The sequence below is a fragment of the Ischnura elegans genome, chromosome 13 (genome assembly GCF_921293095.1).
Source record: "Ischnura elegans chromosome 13, ioIscEleg1.1, whole genome shotgun sequence".
Taxonomy (NCBI): domain Eukaryota; kingdom Metazoa; phylum Arthropoda; class Insecta; order Odonata; family Coenagrionidae; genus Ischnura; species Ischnura elegans.
The window spans coordinates 18,912,844-18,931,415 of NC_060258.1; the positions used below are offsets into that span (position 1 = coordinate 18,912,844).

At 41.7% G+C, this 18,572-nt stretch overlaps 1 protein-coding gene across 1 annotated transcript in view; it reads left to right on the forward strand.

The window, feature by feature from the left end:
* LOC124170064 (zinc finger protein 236-like) overlaps window positions 1-18,572 on the forward strand; it is a 149,306-nt gene that overhangs the window by 1,972 nt on the left and 128,762 nt on the right. The window contains 2 exon segments of the mRNA XM_046548750.1: window positions 911-1,039; window positions 7,140-7,316. Coding sequence (XP_046404706.1) covers window positions 911-1,039; window positions 7,140-7,316 — 306 coding nt within the window.

Genomic DNA, 18,572 nt, shown 5'->3' on the forward strand with positions numbered 1-18,572 from the left:
ATAGATTGGGAAATTATTTTGCTGAGCTTGAGGCCGTAATACTTGGTGAATGATCACGCTGAATGATCATTCGAATGAAATCATTCGCCCTGAATAATGGAAAAATTGGCAAATGTACAGTCATGCGCATGATCGTTCAGTGAACATTAGAACATGTTCTAATTTGCTCACATGATCCTGTGAATGATCCCGTGATCATTCAGCATGATCACTCACCGTTCCTCTAAGTATTTTTTAAATGGTATTTACCCCCGATAGAAATTGCATTCCATTGTTTTCAACCTCTCTCTTTTTCCCTCCGCGCATTGGTGTTTCTCCACAGTAAACCCTGTTCGGCATTTGCCAAACTTTTCGAGCAGTGTGTTGATTTGCTTTTTATTTACAAGGTTTTACATCGATTTTTCATGAGAAGTGGAAATACGGGGTTATTATTATACAACCGTCCTTCCTTCACCCTACGAAGATCACGTATTACTTTACCAAGGACTAATCTTACGCTGTATAAACGTTGTTTCTTGTTTATAGGCCCAAAAGTGTACAACTTATTACCTGATTCATGTCTGAAAGCAGAAAATAATAACGTAATTATGAAAAATATTCAGTCTTGGTTGTTTAGAATGCAAAGTGTGGAGGATTTTCTTCTATGATATAATACCATGTAACGTACTAGCTTCAATGCAAATGTTGTGCTTAAAATGTGTATATGTCAGTCTATGTAAATCATGTAAATGATGGAAGCCAAATGATCCAGCTATGTAAATGATGGTAGCCAAAAAACAGGTTGTCCTTAATGGCTACCTAAAGTTACTCCATTTTATGTAATTAATTCTATTCTGTACTTTTTATATTTTTTTGGAGTAATAAACAAACAAACAATTTATTATTTCTGTGTTGATGCGTGTTTGCGCAGGGTGTGTGGTTCTGCCAGATCTGTGGCCGGGAGTTCAGCAAGTGGCCGTTGCTCAAGAAGCACCTCAAATCTCACCTGGACGACAAGCCCCATCGCTGCTCCAAGTGCACGGCCTCCTACAACGTACTGGTGAGTACTCTGCCCCCTATATATGATTCAAAATCATCATTTTTATGTATTTCATTTGTAAGAAAGGGAACCTAATACAGAATACAGTTGCCATTTTATAGTGGCCAGGTAACAATGCATAAATTAGAGGACAAACAAGTGGTATAACTAGCGGAAACAAGAAATAATTTTACAAAAAAAACAACGACAAGAATCTGCAGGTGCAAGCAACTTTGGTGGCTGATAGGATAGGGAAAGATTTATAAAGGATGCAATGCAAATGCGTTGTGAGAAAATAGGCGGTAAAGAGTCACAAAAATAAAAGACTTCGATTGATTCCCAAAAAGTTACATACATTTAATTTTATATACGTACAATACAAAGTTGGTTGGAGACTATTATTGAAAAATCCTTGCGTTTTCTGCGTGATGAAGATTGCCCTGGCCACGAGCAGGTCACTTCCCGTCCGTTGTCACGAAGCAAGAGAGAGCCACTCCTCCTTACCGTGCGGAATCCAAAGAGGGAGGAGGCGTGAGAGGGGAAGTGAGGCAGAGAGAGGGGAAGCAGGATTCTCTGACGTTTTCTCTTGCTATTGGCCGATGGATGAGCATGTGCCCTAATGTCGGCACAAGGATTTCAGTCGAAGTGCAAAGGGGTGGATGTGTGGAGGGACTGAGTTCAACACAGAAGTAATGCAGTATAAAAACGAACGTTAAGCAAGTGAAAGTCCAGGAATGGGCATGTGGATTAGGGGATGAGAACAGGATAGGGTGGAACTTCAAAATTGATAAAAGGGAGCCAGATATAGATAAAAGAGGCTAAGATATTAGTTTGCAGCAAAAGAGAGGAGGCTTAGACAAATATTAACCTAGGAAAGCATAAGCTTGAAGGGGTGAAAGAGTTTTCTTACCTGGGAAGCCGAATCACCAACAATGGAGAAATCGAGAAAGAAATAGTCAGTAGAATAGCGCAGGCGAAGAGGGCTTACTGTGAAAAGAAGAATCTTCTTACAGTTAAAAATAAAAGCATAGAAGTAAGGAAACAATTCATCAGAAGCTAAATATGGAGCATGTTTCTCTGTGGAAGCGAGGCTTGGACGTTGACAGCAGCAGAGAAGTCGAGAGTGGAAGCATTCAAAATGTGGTGCTACCAAAAAATGATGAAGATAAAATGGATTGACGGTGTAACGAGGAAGTGCTGAGAAGAGTGGGAGAAAAAAGAAGCCACCTAAAAACCTTTAGATGAAGATGAGACAAATTAGTTGGCCACATTTTGAGGTACGATTGCCTGATGAAGACTATCATATGAGGTATCGTAGCTATGGTCGTTTAAAAATCTAAAAGCGTGATATGCATACTGCAGGAGTAATAATCTTTCGACTTAGGCAATAAAGAAATAATGTGAAACCTCTTTTAAACGATTTTAATTTTTCCTGGTGAATACTACTGATGAATTTTTCTCGGGTTCTCAGCCAGGTTAATGCTTTTACACAAGCCGACGTTTCGGAAGATGACTTGCCTCCCATCCTCAAGGCTGTGTTACTTTATGGAAGTCAAACTTCACACTGAACTGGAGCGACCGTTTACCGAGGACAACAATGCAGCTCAAGTGTCGTCCGATTGGCTGTAGGTCTTTAAAAATTCTTCACGTTTAACACTTTGAGTGCCGGCTGCTAAATTTAAAGCCCTACTGAAAAATCCAGCCATTTTTACTATATTCGTACATTTTTTAAAACATTAGCATCAAAAATATATTTATATCGATGTGTATTTCAATGAAAATGGACTTTGCTCTTCTTTATGAATGAGTTGAATTACATTTATTGCTAATTTAAAAAAATATAATTTAACAATGTAAACTTACTGTTTTTGAAAAATAAAAAAGTTGCAACATATGATTTACCGCCATAACCTGCATAATAATTTTTTATTACGCTCCATTTGAAGTATTTAAAGCATGGAAATCATAAAAAAGCATTGTTCCAAGCAAAGAATTATAAAGCCTGGATGACAAAAAGAGTCACTGCAACCTCAATGAGCGGTTCATTGGCCCTAAGAATTTTCACACAAAGTGGCCTAAGATGAGGATGCCGGTAGCTACGGAGGACTTTTTGTCCTCAAGACATTAAGTGAAATCTTTTTCCATCGAGCAGTTAGTTTTTGAAAAAACAGAACTACTAAGCAGTAAACTGGAAAAGAACCATATGTGAAATATTACGGCTTCACGCATACAAAGCCAATTAAATGGAAAGACGTAATATAACGTCCATGGCACCCATAGTGTTAACCCTTATGTTTTTCATACAGCTGATTACAGGTCTCCATGTATTGCTAAGATGAAAGCCGGTGTCTCAATTGAAATTTTTGGGATTGAGGCGGATGTCTATTGCTTCCTTAATTATGCGGTCCCAGTAACGCTGTGCGTGGCAAAGGATTTTTGTATCTTCCCATCTAATAGCATGGCCTTCATTAATGCTGTGTTCTGCCAAGGCCAAATTTTCTGGTTCCGCTAATCTGAAAAATCTTCGGTGCTCTTTTAACCTTGTCTCGATTGTTCGGCCTGGCTCCCCCACATATATTTCATCACATTCACCAGGTATTCCATAAACCCCCGGTGTCTTCAGGCCGATCGGATCTTTCACCCTCACCAAGTGGTGCCTTAATTTAGGTGGTGGCAGATGGATGGTTTTGATGTTATACCGTCGTAGAATGCGGTGGATCTTACCAGATATGGTTGACACATATGGGATTAAGGCTTTGGACAAAGAGAGTTTTTAGGGTTCTAGGTGAACCCTTCAAAGAATACAATGCACCGGGGCCGGGAACCAAGCCAGTGGCTTATACGCCCAATCACCCGGGGAGGGGGAGGAGAGGTAGAAAAAAGGATAGAGGCGCCGCCGCGATGGGAATCCGCCGACGCCTCTGGGAAAGGATAGGAGCAGAAGGGCCCACTAAATGGCGAAACCAAGCATACGCAATTAATTTTCTACCAATTTGAGTGGATTTTCCTATGAGGAAGATAAATCCATCGATCGAATCGCTAGATAAGCATAATTTGTTAGTATGGGTGACATATTTTTGGACAGTGTGGTGTGCATGTGGGAGTCCAATTGCATGCTGCATGCTGGTGATTGATCACCCCCTGCCAAACACCCTAGAGGAGGCTCCCAGGGTATTATGTAGATGCAGATGGAAAACCCGATGATCCTCCATGCCCTTGTTACGCCTGGAAAATCTAAGACCATATGTTTCCCACTCCGCTACCAATATAAAAAATCGCTAAGTATTTACATTCACATCTACATGGTAGCGTCAAACCCACCACCAGGACACGGGCAGTAGCGTATACAGAACAAACCTCGCAAAAGATACCTTGGGCTACATTCACTTTCGTAGAAACGACAAATAGTTACGTCAATTGTGTAAGGGTTCAGTATATCGATACCATCATGGAAGGTAGCATCAGTGAGAAGAAAAGCTCTACATTACTCAAAGAAGGTTTATTTGCCACGTTCGTGCACTACAGCCGCCAACAACACACTCTCTCAAAGCGTCTCACTCTTCATGCATGCTCGTCGTTCTATCTCCCTTCGCACTCCATCGTCCCGTGGTATGTGGTCTGTCGACGCTTGAGTTAGGTGAGGTGAGGGACGGGGAGGGAAGCGAGAAGCGAAGGGAGGACTGCCGAACTCCGCAGCGCATGGGTGGTGGGTGGCGTGATGTGGGGGAAAGGGGGAGGCAGGACAGAGTCCCTCATCCAACGATGCTATCCACTCGCACAGTTTAAGAGAGTTTTATATAAACTGACAATACGCATAGGTACACAACGCTAAGCCAGAAAGAAAAGTTACCTTCGAGTTTCTGCAATGTTAGACAATGCGGGCGGCTCCTTTAGAGGGGGTGGTGCGAACACCCCAGTGCACCCTATAGATGCATATGCCGCCGCACTGGGAAAACACTTCAGCGCTATGAAAGCGAATAAGGCCCACTAAATAGCGAAACCAAGCATAAGCAATTAATGTTCTAACGACCTTGGAGGACCATTATATGAGGAATAATGATCCAACGATCAAAGAGCTATGTCAATAAGGCTTTGGACAGTGGTTTTTCAGGCGGCTCATCCGAGCAACACTTTTTTTTTACGTTGAACCTACTTAGGGCCTTAAAAATTTCTTGTTTTCCATAGCCATTCCATCGTGGTGCAAATGACCTCAGCTGTCTGTCTTTCGCCTCCTCCAATTACCACGCCATACCTGTTGTCACATCACAGGGCTGTTGCATCCCACCCAAAATGCAGGCAATGCAGGGCCGGAACTTAGCCTTGTGTTTACAACGAGAAAAGTAATAAAGAAAAAAGAATGAGGGACATGAAACCAAATCTTGTGACATTGAGGAAAGGAAGAGGGTGGAGAGAGATTGAGCCAGGGAATTCCCGCCTCACCTTGGCTTCCATCAACTTCTGCACCCTGTGTGGTGTCCGTCTTCCAGTTGACGTGAGTGAAGTTCCTCGGCCGAGCTTCGGCGAGATGAAAAAAATCACCCTCATCGCCTTGACATCGGTAAACGAACAACCCCGGTGCAAGGCATGCAAGCGATGTTCCTGTGCTTCTAGAGCCATCTATAGGCAAATAGGAGCAAAAGAAACTAAAACCAAGGAAGGCAGGAGAAAGGAAGGATGGGGTCAACTTGAAAGAATAGAAAAAAATAAGGCTGTTCTGGCCCGAACACACATGAATATATGTATAGTCTGGTGTGAAAGTTTGAAGCCCATTAACCATTCCAGAATGAAGCCCTGATTAAGTAACAATAGCTTATATCTTGCGTAAGGAGGTTGACTTGCGACTACTTGAGTCAAGTTGCCCATTGTAGCTCTCTGTTTAACACATTGCGTAATGAGGGCGAGAATTCTCGTCATTTATGCACGTCAACCTAAACAATTTTAAAGCGTACAATACGTATTCGTTAGTACGTTTTCAGTTGTTGTTCATTTTTCATAGTGAATTGATACATCACAATGTTTGATTTGGTGAAGATTTATTCTAAACATTAGCTTTTTAACAATGTTTAAACCAAAGGCATTACGCCCTAATAGGCACATATTTCCAATCTCAACACCTCCACCCAGAATCGGCATTCCTAGGAATTTAAATACCCTGGTACGCAACGTGTTAAGTACTAGTGTATGGCTCTTGTTTGATCCTTACCTGGCTCATAATAATGCCTAACCTGTTCATGACCTCAAGAAATGGATGAGTTTTATGTTTTAATAACAATTTTATTCAGCACAACAATGGTGTGAATTCTGTACCTATTTTTTCAGGATTATATTCATAAAATGTATTAATTCACTGATTATTAACACCACGACATGACTTATCAAGTTTGTTTTCATCATCACTGGTCAACAATCCTAGGATTGGTTTGACGCAGCTCTCCACTCAGTTCTCCTATCAGCTAATCTTTTCACTCCTACGTATTTCTTCTCTTTCACATCTCTCTTTACTTGTTCCATATATTTTGTTCGAGGTCTTCCTTTTCCGTTCTTGCCTTCCACCTGTCCTTCGACGATTGTCTTCATCAGGCCATCATGTCTCAAGATGTGGCCTATAAGGTTATTCCGTCTTCTTATTAGCATTTTCATGAGGCTTCTCTTCTCTCCCACTCTTCTTAGGACTTCCTCGTTACTAACTCGGTCGATCCATTTGATTTTCATCATTCTTCTGTAGCACCACATTTCAAAGGTCTCTATCCTTGCTTTCTCCGCTGCGGTCATTGTCCATGCCTCACTTCCATATAGGAGCATACTCCAGATGTAGGTTCTTATAAATTGTTTCTTTACTTCCATATTTAAGTTTCCCGCTGTAAGCAGGTCTCTCTTTTGGTGGAATGCTCTCTTCGCCTGGGCTATTCTGCTGATAATTTCTTTCTTGCTTCTCCCGTCACTAGTTATCTTGCTTCCCAAATAACAGAATTCATCCACCTCTATCAGTTTATTCTTCCCTATTTTAAGGTTAGTCTTAAGTTTGTTTTACTTTATTTTTATAGTACCTATATTTGTTAATTTTCCTGGCAGTGGACTACTTGTTTAAATGCACTGTGTCTTCTTTGCGTTGCATTTCCAGTGGAACCTGAGGCTTCACGAGGCCACGCACGCAGAGGTGGGGAGTGGGCAGCCGTTGAAGTGCCCCGCGTGCAGCCGAACGTTTTCACGCATGGCGTCTCTCAAGGCGCACGTGATGCTACACGAGGAGGACGAGTCGCTCTTCTGTGCGCAGTGCGGAGAGGAGTTCAGCATACAGGTATGATTCGCCACAACACGCAACGCATTGCATCGCCCGTTTCCTATCTCAGATTGCACTATCTCATGACTTTAGTTTTCTCTCATTAGAGTTTCACAGGTTTTTCACGCTCTCCTTCTCTTGTGGGCGCTGAAGGATACTACACCCTTATCCTAATGTTTTTCCCCACAAACATAAATTTTTTTAACGCAAAATTTTCCCATTACTTATTTATCTTGTTTGACCTTTCACCAATAGTGTATATGGTATTATTTTGTATTGTAAACTTCTATCTACCATTTTTAAATACGTTTGCGTTGACACTATCATGGGGTTAGGTTGAAGAGGGGACTTACTAGTCTCAACCTCGCCCGAATAAAGACATTATTACACTAGACTATCGTTAATATGAACAACTTTGTTACGAAGTTCTCATTATTACGAAGCAGTTCGTTAGCCCCAACGTAAAGGCCTATCCAATCTACAGTGAAAGAAACGTTATTACGAAATTTTCCCTATCAGGAACCTCAGTCCTGGTCCCTATAGGTACAAAATGAACTTTATTACGAAGTTCTGCGAAAAAGCAACGGCATTTAGGTGGATTTACGCTATACTACGTTGTCATCATTGATCTACGTTTAAGTTCTCTTCTTGTACTGTGCCCAAGAGCGTCAATTATGGTTCTTTCTTCAGTAGGAGATACTTCAATACGCACGCAACATGATGTAATAAGCTTCCTTCCGGTGGAATAATGGTGATCCACTCATAAACGCCCATAAATTGGACGTACAGTTAGTCCTCTTATTACGCACATTGGATTTACAAACTTTCAGAGATACAAACATTCAAAAAATGCAAGTGCGCCCAAAATTTCAAATTTGGCGCCTTTGGTGTTTGCCGATGTGACACGACGTGGCGTACAGGAATTCGTATAATCTGAACAAAGTATCATTTAATCTGGTGTGAAGTTAGGTGCTCTTCAGCGTTTCGCCCATTCTTTCTTCCGGCGGACAGCGATTTTTTTCGGCTCCAGCTATGTTGCAAGCTAGATCAGTTCGTCACAATCGTGATTTGATGCAGTGTTGGATTCTGCAGGATAACGTCACTCCTCGATGCCTTGTATAGGTTTATCAACTTACAAACAAACTCTGGGAATGCATCTTCTTCGTATATCGAGGACTTGCGCATAAATTAATCGCGTATATTATACACTTGCATCTGAAGATTTTAAGTGCGGGAGATTGAAGAGACAAGAAATTTCGACGAAGTATGTTTTTATTTTTTTTTTGATGATTCCTAAAAGAAGCGTTAATACAAACTTCATTATTACGAACGTCCACTTTTTTGGTCCGGTGAACAAAAGTAATAACAAGAGTCTACTGTAGTATTATATCCGAATGAAATCGTTATGATCATCAATAATAATTAGGGTAAGCCGGATTGGATTCGTTAGATCCACATATTCACAGATATTACCCTTCACCAGATACATCCAATCCAAAGCGGAAGCTTCGCAAACCAGAGATTGAGACCTACGCAAAAATTTATTCATCGGAGAAAATCTGCGTGGTGCTTGAGTGTGAGCGTGATTTTCCTAGTTCTATATATTTGTCTTTTCCTTTGGTCATCCTTCCAAAGTCCCACGTTTTTGCCCAGCACTTTCCTTGGGGAGTTTAATTTCTTTCAACTATCAAACAGCCGTAGATTGTTCCATTACTTATATCGGATCCAAAGTTGCGTAAGACATTGAATCTGGATTGTAAATTTTAAATTAATGCTTCAGTGATGCAGCCTTTCATGAGAGAGAGTGGAAAGATTTCCAATTCTCTCTTCGCAACTGCCAATACACTGCGATTCTTGTTCTGCTCGTGAACAATTTCTTAAAAAAAACTCTCGTAGTAGTTAACAGAAATTTCTACATAACACAATTAACATAACACAACAGAGTAACAGAATTTCTGATTAACTAATAGTGATAATTATTTTATTTTTAAAATAATAATTTCATAACAAAATTTCTACCATAGAAAATTTATTTTTATCCTTGCGAATCCCCCCCGCATTACACGTATGTATTCAATTGTTGCATAAGTTCGTACATCCGCAGGGGCCGTTTCTGTTTTAACACTTCGAGTGCCCGGCTGGTTCCATTTGACCCAAAAGAGAATATATTTACGTTGATTATTTTGAAATAAAGAAAAATTTTACACTAATATTTCATGACTTTTAATTATTTAGTTTGGTTTACCACTGTGCAAAAGTTAACACAGTGAGTCCTCGTTCTACGTCACCCTGTTTAACGTCATTTCGCGATAACGTCACGAAAATTTTGAGACCGTCATTTGTTTATCGCACCTACGCTTCGCGATAACGTCAAGTCTTTAACATTTTGCACGAAAAAAAAGCCGAAGCGGCGGGCGTTTCAGGTTGTTCGTATTGTGGGCGGTAATACAGTCAAAGTAAAGTGTAAAACGGTGTGTTTATTCTTAATTGTGATTACAGTTATAGCAAAATTTTCTGAAAAATAAATTCTTCGGTAGGTGCGCAAGGTTTTACTTGACATAATGGTTTTCAGGAACCTAAAAAGTGATTTCAAGGAATTTTTTTGTTTAGAACTTAGAGTTTTTGTCGTCACTTTCTTCGCCATGTTCACAATAATTTTGGTCTTGTAACTGCGACGGTGTTTCAGCGATGATGATGCCCTGTCTACGCTCACTCGAGCGACCACCATAGTGAAGCCGAAAAGCAAATGCTAGAAGATACAAAAATGGAGAAGGAATTACGTCAGTGCTGCTATTGTCGTCGATGAAGACAGGAACTCGTATTTATGCCATAGTTTGGCATTCCCACCGTAAAAAATGCCCCAGATATGATACGCTAATATTTTTTCGCGTAGTAATTGTGAGGTCTAGGAGCCAAAATTCACTTTTTACATTGTTTCTTATGGGATATTATGTTTCGATTAATGTCATTTCGTTTATCGTCAAATTTTTCAGAAACGGTAAGTGACGTTAAACGAGGACTCACTGTACGGATATTATTATTTTTTTCTATTTTCTCTCATCACTTATACTTGCCACGCCAGGATGGGTCATTTTGATCCAGACTATCATATTCAATTGAAGACTTTCTACTGTTCCTTTGTATTCAATGTGACGGTGTGTGTTTTATACTGATTTTTTGTCAAAAAGCTACTGTATTATTTTTAACCTGATACGATTGAAATTCATTGTACCTCTCAAACCCATCAGAGGAAAAGTGAAAACTATTCACTGATTTGTAGAAGCTAGTTTCCCATAACACCATGGAAATTGTTGAACGACCACAATTTTAATATTTTTCATCTAATTAAATTTTCTACTACCTATTCATATTTTTTAGTTTAGGTTTTCAGAATTTATGGGGTGAATAGAAACAAATCATTTTTAGTGTTTTATTCACCCCGCAAGAAAAATTTTCAAAGATGACCGGTCTGATCTCACAATTTATTTATCATAATTTAATCTAGTTTAATACGGTAAATGTCTACCTATTCAATTTGTTTACTTACAGTTATGTAACTTCTTTTGTGTGTGTACTGAATTAAATCATTATGTTGAGAAATAAATTTGTATTTATCTATTACAAATTAAAAACACCGTACTTAACTGTTTCCATTCACCCCCGATTCGTTTCAATAGAAAAAAACATGAAATTGAAGTACTGTTTCTATTCACCCCCATTTGCGGGGTGAATAGAAACACCATGTTTTAATTTTTTTCTTAAAAATCAAATAAAATTTTAAAAATTAAATACTATAAATAAATAGGTCCAACAGAGACCTGTGTTTGGGCAAAACATTGATTATATGGAACAACTGCAAGTATGCAAAATTTCAAACGAAAGAAGTTGAAAATTGTTTGTATTCACCCCGTTTTACCGGTACCCTCCCAAATGTTCCCTCGATATAGCGAATTGTCGGTTTACTGGGGGTGGAGCAAATAATAGTCAATATACCTGTTGCGAACAGTTATACAGGAACAGGAGTGATGCAGCGACAGATAAATTTATATCCGATAAACGTAAGCATAAATCTAGACAAAAAAGCGTTGTTTTTTTTGCATCTCTAAAATTTCTTACTCAAACAACGACTAACTATTCAAACAATTTATAAGCGCCGCACTGAATAAAAATCATGCAAAGCATTGTTTTTTGGTCATGGTGTCTGCCATTAAATGCTTTCTATTCACGCAACTCACAGACTTGCGGGTATGCTGCTGTCTGCTTTCTGCCGCTGTAACGTCCACCCGGGAATGCTCGCAGAGTAGTCGACGATAAATTGGGCGCCAGTGTGGGTAATGCAAAAACTTCCGCCCACACTCGGAAGCGGTAGGAAACGGAATAATTTTCTTTTTGTGATTCTCTCAGAGTAGTAGGCGACGGACAACCACTCGCTGATCCGTTCACCTGTTCATCACTGAGAATCGGGAGTGGTTGGGAAAAAGGACGGGGTGATAAAAGGAAAATATAAAAAAAATACCGGTACAAAATACTCCGGCAATGCCAGACTACTTAAACTCAAAATCAGCCTCAGCCACCAATTCCTAATTGTCCTAGCCGGACGCTGGTAGGCTCCGCTCGACAACTTCGACTCTCGCCGACTGACCCTCCCAAAAAAAAACTCCCCGAGCTCCCGACGGTAGCAACCTCTCCTTCCCTAATTCTACTCCCGGCCGCGGCCTCCGCGGCTGTCTACGGAAGTAACCCTCAAAAAAAAAGAATGGCAGTGAGCGCTCCCAAGCGCCAGCTTTAAATAAACGTCACATCACTCCCCTCCCCCCAAAAAAAAAAAAAAAAATACAACTTATATATCAACAGAAAAAAAACAGTTCGCCCACTGCATATGCTTAATTCACCGGCTTTAAATCCCGGACGTGCCATTGGCCCGAGGCCTTACCCCCCATGGTAACTAACTCATAAATGGAATCAGCGACTTTACGCTTAACTAAAAAGGGGCCTATAAACTTGGGCTCTAACTTAGCCGCGACAAATTCTCCGGCATCTGACTTAGGAAAGTTCCGCCGCCACACCAATGTGCCCTCCGGAAAATTCACTTCACGGCGACGCAAATTATAATAGCGAGCTTGGCGAGCTGATGCCTCACTCTGAGCCGCCGCGGCCGATACAGTCATTTTCTGTATTTTCTGACGCAGCTCCTCCGCATAACCGCGCGGCTCAAATTCAGCCAGATCGCCGAACTCTGACAACCGGTATAAGTCGTCAGGTAAGTGCCTCCCGAGATTTAGTTCAGCAGGGGAGAAGCCAGTTGTTTCCGAGATCGAACTCCTCAATGCGAACAATAGATCGGAAACGGACTCGTCCCATTTACGCTGATTCTTTTCACAAAAAATTGATAATAACGTTTTAATGGATTTATTCGTCCTTTCACATGGGTTTGCTTGCGGAACATACGGAGCTGTGTGACAAAGTTTGATTCCGAACAATTCACAAACTTTCTTTAAAATTCGGCTCACGTATTGTGGACCGTTATCAGTCAACATTATTTCTGGGCAACCCCAGTGGTTAATTACTTCGGTACGCAAGTAATGAGCAACATGTGTTGTCTTCACGCTACGCAAAGGTATTGCAACGGGCCAGCGGGTGCTTGTATCCAAAAAGACTAGCAAGTAGCGGTTTCCCTTCAGCGAACGAGGCAAAAGGACCTATAATATCTGAGGCAACGATCGTCCATGGGCGCATCATTTTATGTGGCCTCATAAGCCCTGGGGGTTTCACTTGCGCAACCTTGAAGCGCTGACAAGTTCGGCATCGCCGAACGAAATCGCTTACGTCTTTCCTCAACCCCGGCCACGAATAAAAGTTACGAATCCTCCGAAAGGTTTTAAAGAATCCAAGGTGACCGCCCCTTGAAGAGCAGTGATTTTCCTCCAAAATTTTTGGTCTCAACGAAAATGGAACTAACATTTTCCACTCTCCATTCGCGTCTCTAGAGTACAGTTGCCCCGAGGAAATTCGTAACTTAGGATGATCGTCAGGACTTTCTTCCACTTCACGCCGGAGACTCGAATACCAGGAATCCTCGACCGCGGAAGATCTCAAACTCTTACCACGCTGTATTGCCCCGATCCTGGACATGGCGTCAGGAACCACATGATACCCACCTTTACGATGAATTATCTCGCAGTCATATTGCTGCAACTGAGATATCCATCTCGCAAGCCGCCCTTGAGGATTCGAAAAGTTCGCCAACCACTTAAGCGAGGCGTGATCGGTGATTACCTTAAAACGGTAGCCCTCCACATACGGCTTGAATTTATTCACCGCGAATAAAACTGCTAAACACTCCGGCTCGGTCGCACTATAATTCCTTTCAGCGGCAGAAAGGGTTCGTGAACAATAAGTGATAACGTGCTCATCTCCGTTAATCTCCTGCGTTAGAACACCCCCTATTCCCATGCCGGATGCGTCACACTCGATCACGAATGGTAACTCAAAGTGTGGGCAAGCTAAAATTGGAGCCGTCACAAGGCATGTTTTTAATATTTCAAACGAAGTCGCTTGTTTCGCTGTCCAACAAAATTTTGCATTCTTTTGTTTTAAGAGATCGGTTAGAGGCGCAGCTACTGAGGCAAATGAAGGTACGAACCTTCGATACCAACCCACGAAACCCAAAAATCTACGTAGCTCTGTTACGTTGGTGGGGGTAGGATAATTAACCACCGTAGCAACCTTCTCGGGGTCCATTTCAAGTTCGCCATTGCCGACAATATATCCTAAAAATTTCAGACGCATCTTGGCAAACTGACACTTATCTATATTTATTTTCAACCCGGCATTTCGCAAACGCCTGAAAACTTCTTTCAGGTGACTGAGGTGCTCTTCAAAAGTAGAACTGACTATTACGACATCGTCTAAGTAGGCAAAAGTATGAGGCTCCAATTCTGCGCCAATAACTTTATCCATTAAGCGCTGAAACGTTGCTGCCTGCACTATGCAGACCAAAAGGCATCACTTTGAAATTGTATAACCCACGCCCTGGGATCGTAAATGCCGTAATCTCTCTGCTTCCCTCCTCTAACTCTACTTGCCAGTATCCTTTCTCCAAATCTAATGTAGAAATGTACTTTCCTGTTCGGAGTTTGTTCAATATATTAGAAATATATGGTAAGGGATAAGCGTCCTTTTTGCTCACATTGTTGACCTTACGAAAGTCAACGACGAACCTTTTAGAGCCATCCTTTTTTGGCACTAGAAGAACGGGAGAGGACCAAGAGCTATTCGAAGGCTCAATTATTCCATTAGTCAGCATATTGTCTACCTGGGCGTCGATAGCCCTCTGAATCACAGGGGAGACGGGATAATATCTCTGTTTAATCGGGACATCGCGTTCCAAGACAATTCTATGCTTTATAACGCTCGTGCGTCCCGGCACGTTATCGAACAATTTGAGTTCAGTATCCAAAAATCTGATTAGGGCGATGTCCTCAGCGGGCGTGAGACTGGTTTCGGGGTAAATCCTCTCCAATTGTAAATTAAACCCTGCGGAAGAGGGCCGTGAAGCTATCGTCGGAATAATAGTTCCATCCTCAATCTTAACCACATGACTGGAAAAATCCAATCTCGCACCAATACTCATCAAAAAATCCGCTCCCAGTACTAGGCTATAGGGCATAGAGGGGAGGACATCAAAATGAACTAACACGACCCTCTCTTTCACCCTTACCGGAAGAGTCACGGCCTTGGTAATGGAGGCCCGACGACCATCCGCCATTTCTAGTTGGGTGGTTCGCGTGCGCATTTGAATGCTGAGATCATCTAACCATCTTTCAACCGCGGCATTTATAACCGATTGGGAGGCTCCCGTATCGAGCAACGCGGGCCAGGCCCTACCATATATTTCAACTTCTACGAAAATTCGGTTGGTGACAGAACATATTGGGGGGGGGGGGGTGAATTACACATAAAATTTCTAACAGTTTCTAACCAATCTTCCCATTTGTTGTCCAGACCCACCGGCTTGAGCCGAAGTCTGCGAAGCCTGCTGCCTGGATTTAAGACGTCGCCCCGGCGTTTCCCGTACAACAGCAACTCGGAACAGTTTGTCCCTTTCTCCCGCAACGGTGGCAAAATTTAGAAAGAGATTTCTTGCATTGACGAAAAAAATGATCGTTCGCGTCACAATTCCAGCATTTCATATTAGAGAATTTTTTATTTTCCACGGAAATTGGGGTAGAAGCTAAAACTGAATCATAATCTAGGCATTTCACCCTCGAAAACTCGAACTCCCTATCGACCATATCAACCGGTTTTGGTGGGGGCATATATGATTCCCTTCTTATCTTCTGCCCTTCTACGGCTCGTCCGAAGAACATTAATTCCCTGATGGAGGAAATAGCATTGGGAGGAATTTGCTGGAGGTAATCGGGGTGCAAATTCCCGTAGGCCAACTCAACCAGTTCGCTCTCTTGCAGGGGTCGCTTCAAGCGTCTATTCATTGCGGATACGCAAGTCAGAAATTCATTAATTTTCTCGCCCGCCCCTTGAGTGCGTACAAACATATCCTTTCTTAGCCTTATATCATAATCTAAGGGCAGATAAGCTTCTCGAAGCCCATCCTTTAGCGCAGAAAACGTCCCGAGCGAATTTCTACTAACTCTCCACCATTGTAGAGCTTTCCCCTTTAAAATTTCAGAAGTGAGACGGTACATTATGTCATCGGAGGCATCATTATCTGCCTGAAACTCGTCGCAAGATTCTAAAAATGAGGCAACGCTCTCCGTCTCCTCTCCAGAAAAGGAAAGTCCTTTTCTACCGGCCAATTTCGCCCAGCCTACGGCGTCATAAAGCGGCCTTTCCCGGGGATTAGATTCTACGATTTGACGCAACAAATCTGCAAGTCGGCTTTCTTCTCGCGGGAGAGAAGCCGTCGTAGCTACTTCAGGCGTCAAATTTCTGCAATATTCGCGGAGCGCGGCCCGCAGCTGATCTAACGTTCCCGACGAAGGGAGACCGAACCTCTCACAATATGTTACCGCCTCGGCCTTGGACAAATCGTTTATCCACGATGTTCCTACTTAACCCTCCATGACTAACCGCTAAAACAACCAAGGGGATATAGGAAAAAAGTGGGTTCTAATCTTCGCTTCCCGGGGTCCGTCGGGAATAAGACTAAAGGTTCAGGGTGGACCGCGGTAAGGTATCAACAACAGGGAGAGGGAGACAACGTTGAACCTAACACTGAAACAAATAACACAATATCGCCGACCTCGTGGATAAAGTAAAGAATTGAAAATTTATACTTACAGTTTGCCCCGCGTTCGGGCGCCATAAATGTAACGTCCACCCGGGAATGCTCGCAGAGTAGTCGACGATAAATTGGGCGCCAGTGTGGGTAATGCAAAAACTTCCGCCCACACTCGGAAGCGGTAGGAAACGGAATAATTTTCTTTTTGTGATTCTCTCAGAGTAGTAGGCGACGGACAACCACTCGCTGATCCGTTCACCTGTTCATCACTGAGAATCGGGAGTGGTTGGGAAAAAGGACGGGGTGATAAAAGGAAAATATAAAAAAAATACCGGTACAAAATACTCCGGCAATGCCAGACTACTTAAACTCAAAATCAGCCTCAGCCACCAATTCCTAATTGTCCTAGCCGGACGCTGGTAGGCTCCGCTCGACAACTTCGACTCTCGCCGACTGACCCTCCCAAAAAAAAACTCCCCGAGCTCCCGACGGTAGCAACCTCTCCTTCCCTAATTCTACTCCCGGCCGCGGCCTCCGCGGCTGTCTACGGAAGTAACCCTCAAAAAAAAAGAATGGCAGTGAGCGCTCCCAAGCGCCAGCTTTAAATAAACGTCACACCGCCTGAGGAACAAAAGAAGATCAAGCATTCGCAAATGTTAATGCCACAATATTTTCACCAAAATGAACTACTTATTTGTATCGAACGACAGTATACTACATGAATTTGAGACTGAGCACTCCATGTTAACTTCATTTCTAACAGATCGCAAGAAATTACAGAGATAAGGGACTCTTGGTGAAGGTTTTCCGTCGATCTCTCTGGCAAAACTCTCGCTATGGCGAGTGCCAACACCAAAAGGGCCTCGTAAAAACGAATTTTTAACATGCTTATTATAGGGTCAATTGACGGTGCATCGGCTATCTCTCGTAATGGCAGGGGTCTCGCAATAGCCCGTACTCGCTTTAACGTGGTTCCCCTGTACAGTTTTAATATTTTTCATCTAATTAAATTTTCTAATACCCTCCCAAATGTTTTATAAACAACATAAATAAATAAACTGGAAAGGAATTCAGTGTTTTGAGTAAAATATGCAAGCATGGTCGTATTGGGTGTCAAATTGACCCACTATGGCATGAAAAGGTGTTAGGATTGGTCGGGTGCCAGTGTTAACAGCATAGAAGATGCACCGTTATTAAGAAGGCCACACACGAGGCCGAAAACAGCTCGGTACCACAATTGCTCAAAATGTGATGTATTTTAGTTCTCACGTTTTGTAATACAGTGAGTCCTCGTTCTACGTCACCCCAATTAACGTCATTTCGCGATAACGTCACGAAAATTTTGAGATTGTCATTCGTTTATCGCACCTTCGCTTCACGATAACGTCAAGGCTTTTAAATTTCACACGAAAAAAAAGGCGAAGCGGCGGGCGTTGCAGGTTGTTCGTTTTGTGGGCGGTAATACAGTCAGTCTAAACAAAGTGTAAAACGGTGTGTTTATTCTTAACCTGGATCCGCCCAAAATATTTTTTTTGAGATTAATACTTCATATTCTAGGGGAATGGTAAGGGTGTCATTTTTACTACATTCTGAAAATATTTCGTTGATCGGTTGTGTAGTTTCCGAGATACAGGCTGTGACATAAATGTCACATTGGGCGGATCTGTTGTCTTTTGGTGCAAGGTAATATTTCCCCAGAAAAAGCAAATATTTTTCGCATTTGAGCTGCACTGTTCATTTAAATGATAAAAAAACACTAGAAAAACATATTATTAATTACGTACACTATTTTCAAGCTTTTGTTTAAATTTAAAGTAAATTGTTTTAAAATTTAGCAATAATTTTCAGAGTTCCATTGCCCGCGATTCATAAATTTTTCGATGTAAATTGTGATTTTTTAAGATGTAGAAGTGTTTTGGATTTTTTAAATGCTATTTCACAAGCTTGGGGTATATTTTAATTTATAATGTTTATATTATAAACTTGTCAAATACACACCAAGAAAAATTATGTTAAATTTATGTATAAATTTA